General features: G+C 43.2%; 1 protein-coding gene across 2 annotated transcripts; it reads left to right on the top strand.

The window, feature by feature from the left end:
- Window positions 1-12,235: 12,235 nt before the first annotated feature.
- LOC134455038 (zinc finger protein 112-like) lies at window positions 12,236-15,930 on the top strand. 2 transcript variants are annotated; one of them, XM_063206105.1, is made up of 4 exons: window positions 12,236-12,579; window positions 13,101-13,183; window positions 13,402-13,486; window positions 14,667-15,930. In XM_063206105.1, the coding sequence occupies exons 1-4, from the start codon at window positions 12,300-12,302 to the stop codon at window positions 15,707-15,709; spliced, it is 1,491 nt and encodes a 496-aa protein (XP_063062175.1). In that variant the 5' UTR covers window positions 12,236-12,299; the 3' UTR covers window positions 15,710-15,930. The 2 variants fall into 2 exon arrangements, with proteins under 2 accessions (XP_063062175.1, XP_063062176.1); XM_063206106.1 differs by lacking the exons at window positions 12,236-12,579; window positions 13,101-13,183; window positions 13,402-13,486 and adding an exon at window positions 14,319-14,356.
- The last annotated feature ends 246 nt before the right edge of the window (window positions 15,931-16,176 follow it).

Below are 16,176 nucleotides of genomic sequence, written 5' to 3'. Positions count from 1 at the left end.
TCTAGAAGTCTATTGTTCAGCTCTTCAATGCAATGTGATATAGTCTTGCTGGACTGTGCATGACAGCTAGCTGCTTGGCTTAATGGGAATGCATGCTGCTGGATTAGAGATATGGAGGTTGAGGGTTCGAACCCCACCTGAAGCCCTGTTGATTTTCAAAATTATATCATATGCAGTGTTCCTTGGCACACTTAAAATGCCATGTATGTCATTTATTATCAATGGCAAATGTGCTGGATTAGAGATATGGAGGTTGAGAGTTCGAATCCCACTTGAAGCGATGCTGATTTTCAAAATTATATCATATGCAGTGTTCCTTAGCCAAGTTAAAATACCAGTATCGATGGCAAATGTGCTGAATTACAGATATGGAGGTTGGGGGTTCGAACCCCAGTCGAAGCCATGTTGATTTTCAAAATTATATCATATGCAGCGTTCCTTGGCCAACTTAAAATGCCATGTATGTCATTTAGTATGAATGGTAAATGTGCTGAATTACAGATATGGAGGTTGGGGGTTCGAACCCCAGTCGAAGCCATGTTGATTTTCAAAATTATATCATATGCAGTGTTCCTTAGCCAACTTCAAATATCATGTATTGTATGTCATTTAATATCAATCGCAAAGGGGCTGGATTACAGATATGGAGGTTGTGAGTTCGAATCCCGCTCAAAGCCATGTTGATTTTCAAAATTATATCATATGCAGTGTTCCTTAGCCAACTTAAAATACCATGTATGTCATTTAGTATATCCCCAAAACGCAGAGCTACAACACTTTCAAGATGGCTGAATCCAAGATGGCTGAATTGTTTGGCCCATAATTTCTGACTGGGTGGATGGAGTTTTTCCAAGATTTCTTTTAGCTTTGTTTTCTCAATAGTACTTTGTTTCATCTCTGCCCCAAAAGGCAAGCCCGCTTCCAGCATTTTCTGTGAGAATGCATTTCTAGTTCATTCTATTTATGATCGCTGCTTTGAATTTTCTGTCTGTTTTGTTGTGTTGTTTCCGATGACAACATTAAATACACATTAAATAAATCATTGAATTGTTGATGCCCATTCCACTTACCACGCCGTCGATGACAGGTGCCGATTCGAGAATGACAGCGGTTTCGCGGTTTGATTGATAATATGTTTGAGTGCAATCCCAGAATGCACTTGTGACTGATGGGTTGGGACTGACATCATGGCCACGCCTTCCCGCGGGCCGCAGCGAGACAATCCTCGGTGAAGAAGTGCATGTACGCGAGGCATGCAACGTTGTGCATTCACTGCAGGCCATTTCTAATGCGCACGAGAGGGTGTGTAGAGGGAGAGAGAGAAACCTAGGCCAGTCAGTCTAGCATTTGACGAGGGACAAATTACAACAGTAGGCATAATCATTCCAAGTGTAATCCCTAGTAGGCCTATATCATGACATATTTAAAATTTATATTTAAAACCGATTTATATTTAGTGGAACATACTTTTTGGAGCTTTCCTTCCTACTCATTTTCCACAGTGAGACAATATAGACCCAACAGATAGGTGAATGGACTAAAATTTGAGCAGTTTGAGTAAAATTTCAGTAGCTAATTCAAACTATGACAAAGTTTTTTTGTATTGGAAGTTGTCTGAAATTTGATGTTTAAATATGCAAATGAGATCACAACCAAGCAAGTGTTGAGGGGGTGTTAAGAAGGAGACTGCTGAGAGGAGGGGGTTCTTAGTTGCCATTGGGGGTCATTAGTTTATTTATTTATTTTAATAGGCCTACTAAGGGTTTTGATTAGGTCAGTTGTTGGGGAAACTTACGATAAGAACCACTGCTCAATCATGATGTAATTTAAAAACCTATTTTATCGATCTATCCATCTACCAGACTTTGTGGTTGAGTTCTGCGTCACTACTCTCAACTGTTTGCTGATTGGCTAAACAGTGAGCGAATCGAGGTAGGAGGGTTTCACCAGACTGTGTACCGACCCAAAATCTTTGTGTGGAGTACATAGGAGGGCGTCGCCTGGCTATTAATTTAAGTACATTGGCAACTTAGTCCTGCTAATTGAGGAGTCTAGTTTCGGCCCAATGTGAGTGTGTGCAGCCCAGAACATATTAGCCATATAATGTTTTTAATTCAAATTAAGATATGAGAATTAAATAGTTCCACAGTGCTTACATTACAATTTCGTTTGATTCCGAATTGGGAAGTGTTTACATGATGTTCTCCAAGCGGAATTAAAATTCATGTAGAATTCAGTGGAGTTGATTCAGAAGTAAATGTCCCATGTAACCGAGGCAATTGTGTGCGTGTGTGTGTGCGTGTGCGTGCATGTGTGTGCGTGTGCGTGCATGTGTGTGCGTTTAGCTTAACGAAGACCCCAAAGGCTTAAGGGCCCATTTCCTCGAGGACACTGACGACTCCTATTTGAAGGATGATAAAAGCCTGCTTGAGGTAGACTATACAAATTATGCATTGAGGTGTGAGGGTTTCGTATGAGGGTCCTCTACATTATCTACATTTCTAAGCTAACCAAAATCAACATTATATAACTAGTTTTTAACATTTATACTGCATTCCTATTTCTGAGGACCCAGAGCTGAGGCTCCACCTGGAAGAGGACGAAGAAGGATCAGACTGCTCCTTTCATGACGACTCTCCATACTCCAACTCCACCGGTGGAAGTGGGATCTGCGTGGAGGACTGCTCATCAACACTGGAGCAGCACATGGAAGAGGAGGAGGACACTCAACAACGTGAGAAGGAGTTCTGCACTCCCCTGAGACGCCTCACTAAGAACCTCCGGAGGCTGCTGGGAAGGAACAGGAGACGGGTGGAGCCCCTGAACATCAGGCAGCAGCACAGCGCGGTGGAACAGGAGGAAGACATTCAGGCACCTCAGAAGGGGATCTGGCCCTCTTTAGGAACCTAGGAAAATCGGTGAGGGGCCAAGCAAAGAGGAACCAGGAGCAGAACACACCCAGGAGGACAGGCTTGAGGAGGTGTGTGTGTGTATGTATGTGTGTCTGTGTGTAGGAGGAGGAGGGGGAGATTAGTCAATACTTAATATGCCTTAAATATGCAAAGCCTGCTTTTTAATGAGTGATTTTACCTAGTCTCTTTTTACTGTTGTGTCTCCACATGCATACATACATACATACATACATACATACCGTACATATATACTCTACATACATACATGCATACATACATATTGTACATAAATACATACATAGCCTACATACATACATACATACATACATACATACATACATACATACATACATACATATTTACATGTATGTTTTTTTTTTAGATTTGATCTGACTTGTGTTTTCTTGTGCTTACTTGTTCTTACAGGATCCTCTCTGGTGTGTGCTGCTCCTGCAAATTAAAAAAGCAAAGAAGGGGAGGGGAAGAGAAGAGATGGGATGGGATGGGATGGGAAGGGAAGGGAAGGGAAGGGAAGGGGACAGCCGGACGGACCGACGCCTCCAGGCGTCCCCTTGATCGACACAGGACGTCGACGGCGAAAGTCTTTCACAAGTGCGTGATACAGGATATGCCGAGCCGGGACCCAGCATCTCTCCTCAGGGCTGTAGCCCTCCCAGTCCACGAGCTACTTGAGCCCACGGCCCCGACGCTTAACATCCAGGAGACGCCGCACTGTGTATGCCTCAGAGCTGTCAATGAGATGAGGGGGAGGAGGAGGTTTGGGGGCAGGGTGCATGGGGCTGCACACAAAGGGCTTGATTCGGGAGACATGAAATGTGGGGTGGATGCGGCATAGGGGCAGTGGGAGCTTGAGCCTGACGGCTGTGGGGCTGAGGACTCTGGCGATGGGGAAAGGGCCGATGAATCGTGGGGAAAGTTTGCGGGACTCAGTTCTCAAGGGCAGGTCCTGCGTTGAGAGCCACACACGCTGGCCCTCGCGATACTGCGGGGCCCTGGATCGATGCTTATCCGCCTGGGCCTTCATCTTGGCAGAGGAGCGGAGGAGGGTGGAGCGAGTGAGTCTCAACGTTCGACGGCACCGCAGAATGAAGGCCTCCACAGAAGGGACGCCAACCTCCTCCTCCTGGGCTGGAAACATTCCAGTGAGTTGGGGCACAATGAATAAAAGCAGTTTTACCAAATTCTGTTTTTATTATTGGGACATTTAAAACTGTGTAGCTACTTGAGCGTAGGTTATATCCTTGATTGCTAAAAGATAAAAGGCTCTGTATATACAAGGGGAGCTGGCCAACTATGGCCTTGTATACAAATAAAAGCCAGTGTTTATGCCGTCTAATATCTAGTGATGGCCAGCCTACTAGGTCATACAGCACACAATGGTTATCATGGTTATCTGGAAACAGCGGCGGCAGGTACCCGAGCGAACATTCAAAAGGCGACCGGCCTGTGGCTGAGGAGACGTGAGAGTTGATAGCATACTCGGCCCAGGGTAGCTGTTGGCTCCAGGTGGATGGGTTTTGGGATGCCATACAACACAGCACCGTCTCCAGCAGCTGATTTGCCCTCTCAGTCTGGCCATTGCTTTGGGGATGTAACCCTGAAGACAGACAAACAAAGGCACCAAGCAGCTTTCCAAAAGGCAGATGTGTAATGGGGGCCCCTATCCGATACCGCCTTTATGGGTAAGCCATGTAAGTTATACGGAAGACGTGCTGTATCATGAGTTCGGCCGTTTCTTTGGCTGATGTAAGGCCAGGCAGGGGAATAAAATGGACAGACTTGGAGAAGCGGTGAACAACAGTAAGTATAGCATTGTTACCGTTTGATGGAGGCAAACTGGTCACAAAGTCCAGGGATATATGGGACCATGGCCGTCGGGGCACAGACAGGGGTTGCAGCAGGCCAGCTGGGTGTGTGGTTGAGGTCTTGTTCTGTGTGCAGACTTGGCAGGACTGGACATACTTGAGGATATCGTCTTTCATGGATGGCCAGAATCAGAATCGTCTGTCAATGAAGGCCTGGCTTCAATTGGCTCCAGGGTGACAGGACAGCCGGGTGGAGTGGCCCCCCTGCAACACCTGTGTGCATACAGAATTCGGTACATACAGAAGGATAGTGGGACATTGGCTAGGATAGGGTCGTCTTTGGGGCTTCAGGGCATCAGGTTTGAAGTTAGGCTAGGGCGGTAGGATAGAATGAAATTGAACCTGGAGAAGAACATGGACCACCATGCTTGGCAAGGATGGAGTCTTTTGGCCTTCGTGATGTATTCTAGGTTCTTATGATCAGTGCAGTCGAAAAACGTCAGTGAAGCATCCTCCAGCCAATGCTGCCACTCCTCCAGAGCCATCTTAACAGCTAAGAATTCTCTGTTTTCCACATGATAATTCCACTCAGCTGTTGACAGGCGGTGGGAGAAGAAGGTGCAAGGGTGTATTCAGTTGTCCTTGGTCAAGCATTGGGAGAGAATGGCACCAACCCCAACATCTGAAGCATCAACCTCCACTGAACTGCATATAGGCATTGGGCTGGATCAGGATTTGGGTAGAGGTGAATCGTTACTTTAGATTCTGGAAGGCGTGGGGACCAGACGAACTTCACTTTTGAAGAGGTTAGAGCAGTCAGGGACCCTATGCAAGAATAATTATGTTCTGATCATCCGAATCGTCAGCCTGCATATGGCGAGGCTAGATGAAATGATGAACTCCGGAGCTCTGTAAACATGCTTTATTTACTATGGCAATTATTGTATTTGGCAAATAAATGTATTCGATATTGGACATGGACCCCAGACTCTCAGACTATTCTTCAAAAATAACATTTTGAGCCATGGCGAGAATGGCGAAAAATCCAACAATAATCAAACATAGGAATGTCCAACAGACAAAGTGTGAACATTATCCACATTTATTATATGGTGTGACGTCATCGGTCGAATGCTCCATTCATTTCAACGGGGCTCCCCAACGTTCGCACGTCTGTTATTTTTCGATAACGGACGGGTTGGTCTATAACAGACCGCTGTCAATGGCAACAAGACTTTTCACTGCTAAAGCGACTTTTCAACAAGACTCTAATCAGCTGCTGTGATAGACAACACCTGTTGTCATGGCTAGCTGCTGCCTAGCGGTGTTCCACAACGGCACTGTTTTGTTTTGCGCAGCAACAATCTTAACATTAAATAGGCCTAAAGAAATGTCCCCGCCATGTGTGAATCATTTAAGTATATCCATATAATAAGCGGGTTAACTTTCGGCGAGTCGGTCGCTTTGTGGAATAGCAGCACTTCAGAGAGAACAAGCCGCTCCGCTCCGCGTCGGGGTCTAAAGATTCTCTCTGTCGTGCTGCTATTCCACGGTAGCGACCTTCTCGCCGAACGTTAACCCTTACATAACAACCCCCCACCCCCCACGCACACACACACACACTTTAGTGTTTTAGCTGTTGTCAGTCCTTAAAGGGACACTGTGAGATTTTTTTGTTGTTTATTTCCAGAATTCATGCTGCCCATTCACTAATGTTACATTTTTCATGAATACTTACCACCAGCATCAAATTCTAAGTATTCATTATGACTGGAAAATTTGCACTTTTCATACATGAAAAGGGGGATCTTCTCCATGGTCCGCCATTTTGAATTTCCAAAAATAGCCATTTTTAGCTGCAAAAGTGACTGTACTTGGACGATAGATAAAAGGACGATAAAATATGTGTTTATTACTTAGTAAACGTTCATGTAAAGATCAAATTTGGCAATAGGCAGCCCAGTTTCAATGAGCAGCATAGTTGCAGTACCTTTTTTGACCATTTCCTGCACAGTGTCCCTTTAATGCAAACCAGTCAGGAAAACCATACACAAGTTGACAATTTGGTTGTGGTTCTTAGCATTGATTTGTTTTAACTCAAACAATCCATAGCCTGGTCCTGACCATTCCATAATACTACCATTTAATTTCGTATTTATGGTCCGGCATTTGTTTGCTCTGAAGCGATTGCAGGAAGCAGGAAGTTTGCACTCACTTATGGTTTGAAATTATTGGACACCTCTCACCCAATCGCCGGCAGTTACTCAACAACAACATAGCGCAGACCAATGGCTCTGGCGCAGATGTGTACGTCATTGTCACGAGCGTCCTCCCCCTTTCGCCCCCACGTGGGGGGCGTATTCGATAATTGGCTGTTTTCTGGGGGGGTGTTGCGATCAAAATCCTACTGCTCCAGGCACTCCACAGAGAATCACGGCCAGACTACCGTAGTGGAGCCAATCCTTTGGCGGAAGTACGTAGGATGGCTCGCGAGGCTAAACAATCCACACACTACAGTCTATTAAACATAGCATACGTAAGTCATTAACGATATATATCACATAGTCATTGTGAAAACACATGTTCAAACAAATAAGCCACATGTAACACAACAACAGCTGAGAAGTTTTCCAATTAAAAAATTAACTGGATTTGTACTGATTTGATACTGATGGTATTGTCAGAAAATCAGTGTTCCTGCACTCAGGGATGCTGACAGAGGGGGACAAAGGGGACAGATGCCCTGGGCCCAGGGACAGAGAGGGCCCAGAATTGGGTTCTCATTACATTAAATGTATTGGGTAGGGGGCCCTTTCAGATGACTTTGTCCTGGGCCCGGCCAAAGCTGTCAGCGGCCCTGCCTGCACTTCTTATTTTCCACTTCAAGCACTGCTCACATATTTCCATCACTGTTGCTTCCAGTATGAAATTCGTCTTTTAAACTGAGATGCATTGAAATGCAAACAGTGGAGCAAAGAAATAACCAATTACTATTGACCCGTTTAGATTTCACGCCATCACTGACTGCGTTCACATTGTTGACTCACACCAGAGAAGTTTTAAGGGTATTACGAGAGGCTCTGGTACTGTAGGGGCGCCAACGATGGAGTGCCGATTCCATTCAGAATGAATGGGCTGCGCTCTCTCGACAGCACTCCTAGGTGAACTGGGTTAAATGGGGAGTGGGGAGGCTGTATGTAAACCCGCTGTGGACACACACACATACACACAAACACAAACAGACAGTGCAGACCCTAAAGTACACTTGTTATGCTATTTCGAGAGGGAAGAGGCTGTTCCAGACGCATAGGAGATGTTTGTGGTTACAAGAAATTAAACATACCGACGACTGGACAGAGGACATCATCAGGCGCTCACTGCATATCTGGAGTTATCGTAACTATCCGTTTTCTTATTTCGAAAAAAAAAAACCCACCTGGCTAGTTTCTTTACAAAAGAACCAAGGGTGTAGGTTTGGTTTGAGCTTTGGTAGGACCAACTTCATACCCACGGCCAGCCTGACCGCTGCACCAAAAAATGGTTTGTCATGCATGCAACTCACAAAACGCTTAACAAGTGAGGTCGACAATCACAACATTGGTTATCATTAAATTCTGAGGCACAGCATAGCCTATGTGTGATTTAGGGAGGGATCAGGAGTGCCGACAGGGGGGGGACAAAGGGGACAGTTTTCCCGGGCCCAGGGAGAGATGGGGCCCAAAATTGGTTCCTCATTATATTGCATCTATTGGGCAAGGGGGCCCTTTCAGATGACTTTTTCCTGCGCCTGGCCAAAGCTGTCAGCGGCCCTGATTGTAAGGTGGATCAGAAAATTGGTTTGATCAGTCCATTAGCCCAGTCAAATTTTTTGACTTTCACAGCCCCGTGAGCTGCCCGGGAGGGCGGAGGCTTAGGTACCCCATAGAGGTGGAAGGTAATGCATTACAGTTTATAGATAAGAGAAGTTAAAACCAGAGAAACTGACAGAAGTTGCTCGTAATCGCCAACTAGTTGCAATACCACAGACAAGTGAAAAGTGAATGGAAAGGAGCTGTTTACAATAATATATATTTCTTGTTGTATAATTTTTGCCCTGAAGTTTTGCCCTCATTTCGAAACTAGTCACTAAATTGTCATATAGCCCAGTGTTTCTCAACCTTTTTTTAGGCGAGGCACCCTTTCAATTCTTGGAAAATTTCAAGGCACCCCAAACAACAAGCCGCATCCGATACCATACAAGCTTAGAAAAGTAATACATTTACACATATAACACATATATTTACTTTATTGTGCGTAAATGGCATATGAAAGATTCCACTGGCTAACATTAATTATCAATTTAGACAAATATGTATTATATTACACAATTTATTTATCAGCCACATTTCCGCGGCACCCTTGAGGGGGGCTTGCGGCACCCCAGGGTGCCCCGGCACCCCTGTTGAGAAACCCTGATATAGCCCACTGAACCAGCTAGCTGAATTTATAGACCTACATTAGCAGAATATGCCAGTTAGTCCAGCGGATTGGTGAATTGATCATGCACTTTTGAGTAAAAGCATGAAAATTGGTACACATATACCTCTTCCTATGCTTATTAATATAAGCGTTGGAGGCGTCGCGAAAAACGAAGAATTTTCAAGATGGCCGCCAAATCCAATATGGCCAACCCAAATTAATGAAACTACCTGACACGTTGTTGTAAAATCATGAAAATCGGTACATATATCCTTCTTGATATGCTGATTAATATTAGCATTGGAGGCGTAGCGAAAAATTATGCATTTTCAAGATGGCCGCCAAATCCAATATGGCCAACCCATATTAACGAAACTACCTGACACTTTGTAGTAAAGGCCTGAAAATTGGTACACATGTCCTTCTTAATATGCTGATCAATGTTATTGTTGGAGGCGCTGCGAAAAATGCTGTATTTTCAAGATGGCCGCCAAATCCAATATGGCCAACCCATATTAGTGAGAAACCATCATGCACTGCGTCATAAATGCCTGAAATTTGGTAAATACATACTCTATGATGTAACTATTAATGTTAGAAATGGAATTGTTGCGTAAAACCAAAATTGAAATGTTCAAAATGGCCACCAAATGAAATATGGCCGACCCATATAACAGGAATTGTATAGCAGATGAGTGAATCCATTATGCACGTAGTGAAAGCATGAAAATGGTCACACATTTACTTCTTTTTCAGCAGATTATTAGATGTGAAAAACACAGAATTTTCAAAATGGCCGCCAAATCCAATATGGCCAACCCATATTAACTACCGGGCACTTTGTGGTAAAAGCATGATAATTGGTAGCCTACACAGTTACATCTTTATGTGCAGATTAATATTAGGAATGGAGGTATGAAAAAAAAATCTGAATTTTCCAGACAAATCAAACATGTTTGACCCATATTAGTGAAACCACCATGCACTTTGTAGCAGGAGCATGCAATCAGCACACATATACTTATTGATATGTATAATAATGTAGAAGGGTTCACGTGAGAAGTGCGTGCACGCACACAGACACACACACACAAGTAATAGTCCTAAAAAAGATTACTCTGGAAGTGATCCTAACATAGCCTAATTTCGAAACATCAAACCCTACCCTACTAATGTTATATATAGATATGTAGTGTTACATATTGTGTTACAGGGCACAATTTGCAGCGAAAGCATGAAAACACATGTATATTTTTATTGTATTAACATCATCAAAAAATCAAAAGAATGTTCAAGAGGGGCCCACATCAAATATGGCCAACCCATAGATGTATAAATGGGCATAAAATATCCTTTATTTATCTCAGTATACATTTCTCTGTACATGTAGTAGAAGCATATTTGTAGTCTTTGATGAGTCAATAAATATCTTAGTCACTTTTTCAATGGATTTGAGCAATAAATGTGCACAACCTTCATTCAAGTACTGTAGGTAACAAAACAAAATCTTGTCCCCCCTCAACATGGGGGTTAAATCAAATCTTATCAACTTCACCTTGCATATGATGCATAGTTTGCATACCTTGAACTACAAATACAGAAATGGGGGTTCACCATAAGCCAAATCTTGCACACTATTATTATAATGAATCCTAATACTGTACAAGTAAACTTTCACTCAAGGTTACTCAAATGTACATACCCAGAGTTGACTTTGCACCAACTGTGCCATTCACCATTTATTCAAAGTTTGTGTATCTTTTAATTAGGCATTGTTGGCAGTTTGATTAATGTTGGCCATAGGATATACCACGACCTGGGAAATCCTATGCTGCTTTGCACAATCCTGCTGATCTGAAAAGACAGCATGGATTCCATCCCTCAGTGAAGGTACCAAATATTAGGCTCCATTTATTTGCAATGCCTCCATTTCAAATATTAATCAGCATATCAGGAGGTAAATGTGTACCATTTTTCATGTTTTTACTACAAAGTGGGTGTTAAATTCATCAATGGTTTCATTAATATGGGTTGGCTAGATTTGATTAGGCGGCCATTTTGAAAATTAAACTTTCTTGCAATGCCTCCATTTCTTTTATTAATCAAAATATAAAGAAGTAACTGGGCATCCATTTTCATGGTTTTACAAAAAAGTTTCAGGTACAGTAGCTTCATTAATATGGGTTGGCCATATTGGATGTGGCGGCCATCTTGAAAATACAGCATTTTTCGTGGCGCCTCCAACGATAACATTGATCAGCATATTAAGAAGGACATGTGTACCAATTTTCAGGCCTTTACTACAAAGTGTCTGGTAGTTTCATTAATATGGGTTGGCCATATTGGATTTGGCGGCCATCTTGAACATTCATAATTTTTCGCAGCGCCTGCAATGCTAACATTAATCAGCATATCAAGAAGGATATATGTACCGATTTTCATGCTTTTACATCAACGTGTCAGGTAGTTTCATTAATTTGGGTTGGCCATATTGGATTTGGCGGCCATCTTGAAAATTCTTCATTTTTCGCGACGCCTCCAACGCTAATATTAATCAGCATATCGAGAAGGATATTTGTACCAATTTTCATGCTTTTACTCAAAAGTGCACGATTAGGCCCTTTTGTGTGTCTAATCCGCCGGACTAAGTAGGCTACAGGTCTCAATCCTCTGCCCTGCTGGAAAAACTAAACACCCCAAAACTTGACAATAGGCCTGCAGCTTTCTATCCAATACCAGCCATTGTTCTTAACAGGATTTTTTTTTATTCATGAGGTTTATGACTGAAAATTGGAGAAGAATATATTTTAGCATTTTGCCCTATTGACTGACTCATTTTCCCCTTGTCTGCTTTAGCCAACCAGATGGTAGGCCTACTGCACGCTTATTGGCTACAATGGGCTCCAACATGAGTGAACTTTCTCATCTGTTCTACTTTCTCTGGTTAAAACCTTGAGATCATTCCACTCCACTAGATGTCGCTATGCTATTACGGAATCGGTTGAGGCTTAAGATTCATTCTACCTCTGAACAGGAAGACATGTACAATAACATTTACTGCACACAGACAGAATCGAAAACATTCTAGCATTATTTTTGCACAATGGTAACTGCAACAAACCCACACTTTAGGAGTAAAATTTCCACTCTTTTAGAAGAATTGTTGACTGCAGCGGTGACAGAATTATGCGAGCTGTTTGACACGGAATATGCAGCTTTACGCTTGGAATGTTCAAGATGCAAACATTCCGAAGACGCCAGAAGGCAAACGACGATACATTGTAGTTCTTCACAGAATATCAACACATTCACCGTACGAATCGAAGACCCTCCTAGGCGTAGTCATGAAGGTGACTTCGAACGGGCTTCAAATGGAGACAGAGGTAAGAAAGAGACCTGTCAACTCATTGATAATACTTGGGCAATTTCTTTACAGACACGGTCTATTCAATTATCCATTATCTTGTGACACTGCGTGCAGTGGTGCGGACGTAGGCTATTTAGTAGTATGTTATGATACCCAAATCAGTAGTAGTTTGGGATTGTGTCAGAGTATTACAAGCATATAATCTATAGCCGAAGTAAAATTGAAGTAGACGATTAAACTTTTGCACTATGTGTAGACAGTGCAGGTGTGGTGGCCGGGCATGAGAGGAGATGGTAAAATGGATTGCATGTGGAAGAGAGGAGTAGGCCTATATGTGTGTGGATGTATGAGGAGGTTAATTGTGTAGGCTACCTGTAGGGCTTATGTCAATGTGTCCACACATACTTGAATATGAGATGTGAATCACAGAAGATCTGACTCGTGCTGATCCTGATGGAATTGATATTCTAATATGAAATTTCTGCGACTGAATCGAATCTAATTTGAGATTGTTCATTGCTGTGATTTGTTTGACAGGGGCTACCCAGACCATACCACAGTGCAGCCAGTGGAGCATGGCAGCTAAAAACAAACAGTGTGAACATCCCAGCAAGGCAATGGTAACTCACTCACTCACTCACACACACACACACACACACACACACACACACACACACACACACACACACACACACACACACACACACACACACACACACACACAGAGTGAGTAGTACAGCACACTGCTACAAATATTTCTATAAAACGTTCCAACTATTGACTATTCTTAAAACTACTTGCCATCCAAGAGACCTGTAACTGACATTCTTCCCTACAGGATACCAACATGGAAACGGTGTGTATCAAACAAGAGGTTTTGGAAGAGTGTGAGCTTCATGCAGAAGAACAGAGTGGACAGGAAGGTAACTAGCAGCATTCGCTTTAAAAAATGATCTTCAAGCTCAGTCCGAAATGTCCACTCCCTCACTACATGGGCTGGGAGCAAAACAATGCAGCATAAACTTTATAGTATGTGGGTGGTTGACGTGACGCCTTGTTTTTTTGTGACATTGGTTAAAAACTATTCACCTCTTAATATGTCTACATATTGCAATGTTTCTGTCACGCAATGTTTAGGTTAATTTTATGGTGTCCTGTGGTGTGACTGCTCTTATAGAAGGGAAAAAAAGGTTTTTGAAATGAAAACACATATTAAGATTAAACACAATATCATTATCTAGTTATGATGAGCTCAGAGGTCAGTCATGTATACAAAAGGATTAAAATGGCCACAATGCAGTGAATTTCCTGTGGTGTGACTTCATGTCCTGTAGTGTGACATGCTTATGCAATGTGTTACTCAATCCTTACTTGTTTTTCATGTATCGTGCAAGGATATAAGGATACCAGGAGATTTATTTGTCACATTCACACAATTATTACAAGTAATACACTGAAACCATGCAGTGAAATCATAGTTGTCTGCCTGTACAATGCATAGGTGTGTGTGGGGAGTATTGTGTGTGTGGGGTGGGGGTTAAAGGAACAATAGTACAAAGAGCACGGGGGATGTGTTTGTGCAGAATATTGACAATTTTATTGTATCTTACAGAAATGTCACACCAAGGATGTCACACTGCAGGGCACATTTTCCCGAAAATGGCAAAAATTAGGCTAAATTCCATGGACCACTAAGCGCTTTATTTTTATTTATTTATTTTTTTCAAATTTTCCCATCATTATTTTCAGGAATTGGAAAACCTGTTACGCCCTTAAACGTCAACCACCCATGTGTAAGTGCAGGCCTATATTGCGGTCGTGTTATCATAGTCAAAAGCAATGGGGGCTGGCAAACTGCTATGGAAAAAGCTAAAATGTATCCCAAAACCTTTTTAATATAATACGATAAGCACTGCTATTAGACATTAAACCAAAACAGCAAAATGTACAGAGCACTGTGAGTGAAGTAGCCATCATCATTGACACAGTAATAAACGAATAATTACAACTGATAAGGATGTAGCCTACTGTGCTCATTCTCTACTGTGTGTGTTACGTTCATATAACACATATATACATTCTTTCTTTGTCATTCAAAAACAGTCGGTTCTGATATCGCTTTGCCCGATCCTGATCCGGGTCAAGATCTTGACGCGTCATTGTCCCCCCAAGCGGAATTAGACTGGTCCCCTGATGCCCAGCTGTTCATCCCATCCAACATCAACTGTGACATTAAGCTGGAATGTGGCAATGGCCTATCCAGCTCCACAAGTAGTGATGAGGCGAACAGCTTCCATGTTGGTAGTGCCGACTACTCCAGTGAACAACTGACAGACGAGGTGAACAGTTGCCATCTTGGTAGGGGAGACTACCAGAGTAAACAGCAGAACAGCGGCCATGTTGGTAAAGGAGACTTCCACAGTAAACAGAACAGCATCCATGGTGGTAGTGGAAACTACTATAATGAACAACACGACACGTGGCCCAGGGCGCCTGAGGTGCCCCGTGCGGCACATCATGCAGAGACCATGCTACCCAGGAACTGTGGCAGGGAGCGGGTGCAGCGAGAGGAGGTGCAAAGGCAGGCGGCTCAAACACGCCTGCACACTTCACCTGGTGGGCAAAACAGACAGAACACACACACACACTTAAATCAGTGGGCGGTGTCTCCGCTGAGGAGTCAAGTATGTCTGCAAAAGCAGTGGTCGAGATGCAGAAAGCAGCCACCGGGGAATGTGAATGTCAATACCTGCGGCACCATGAACCTTACGGGGGCTGCATCCTTAGACACAAGGCCTGACGCGGACATTTCAACGAATCACCTGAACACGTCTCATCACATGACTGTAGCCATGCCTGACCACGAGAAGAGGTTTACCTGCGGGCTGTGTGGGAAGAGACTGCTGTCCGAGCAGACCCTGAAATCCCACCAGAAGATCCACACGGGCTACGCGCCTCACCAGTGCAACCAGTGCGGCAAACGGTTCTCAAGGCTGGAGAACCTCAAGGTGCATCAGAACATACACACGGGACTCAAGCCGTACACCTGCAAGTTCTGCTTCAAGAAGTTCAACGCGCCGAGCAACTTTAACCGTCACAAACGCGCTTGTCTGAAGAGAAAGTTAACCCAGTTCAGTTCGCAATAGTCTTTGTTTGTTTGTTTGTTCGTTTGTTTGTTTGTTTGTATGTGTTAGACTCAGGTGTTGTGTGAGCGTGTGTGTCTGTGGGGTACTGTGTAAAAGTAACTGTAGCAGACAGATATGACATCTCTTTTGTATCCACTTTCTCAAACTAAACATCACCTGTTCTACAAATCTGCCTTCATAATTCATTGTCATGTTAAAGCAACACTTTTTCATTCATACAATATCGTTTCTAAATATTACTTGCTGTTTCTTTCTGGTGGTTCATCAAAGGGTTTTCGGGCAAGATGCCAGGTGCCAGTGGTATTTGAAGCAACCTTGTTGTAGGTGTAGGTGTACTTTCTGACTATGAACTAACATTTCTTTTTTTATCCTGCCTTGAACTGCATTGGAACTGTTGAAGACAGAGGGTTTTTATGGATAGTCATAAGTCCTTGTGGTTGTGTGTTAGCATAAGTAGCCAATGGTTA

The sequence above is a fragment of the Engraulis encrasicolus genome, chromosome 9 (assembly GCF_034702125.1).
Source record: "Engraulis encrasicolus isolate BLACKSEA-1 chromosome 9, IST_EnEncr_1.0, whole genome shotgun sequence".
In the NCBI taxonomy this organism is placed as follows: Eukaryota; Metazoa; Chordata; class Actinopteri; order Clupeiformes; family Engraulidae; genus Engraulis; species Engraulis encrasicolus.
Note: the sequence above shows the minus strand (reverse complement) of the source record. Positions and strands in the feature narration are given on the sequence as shown.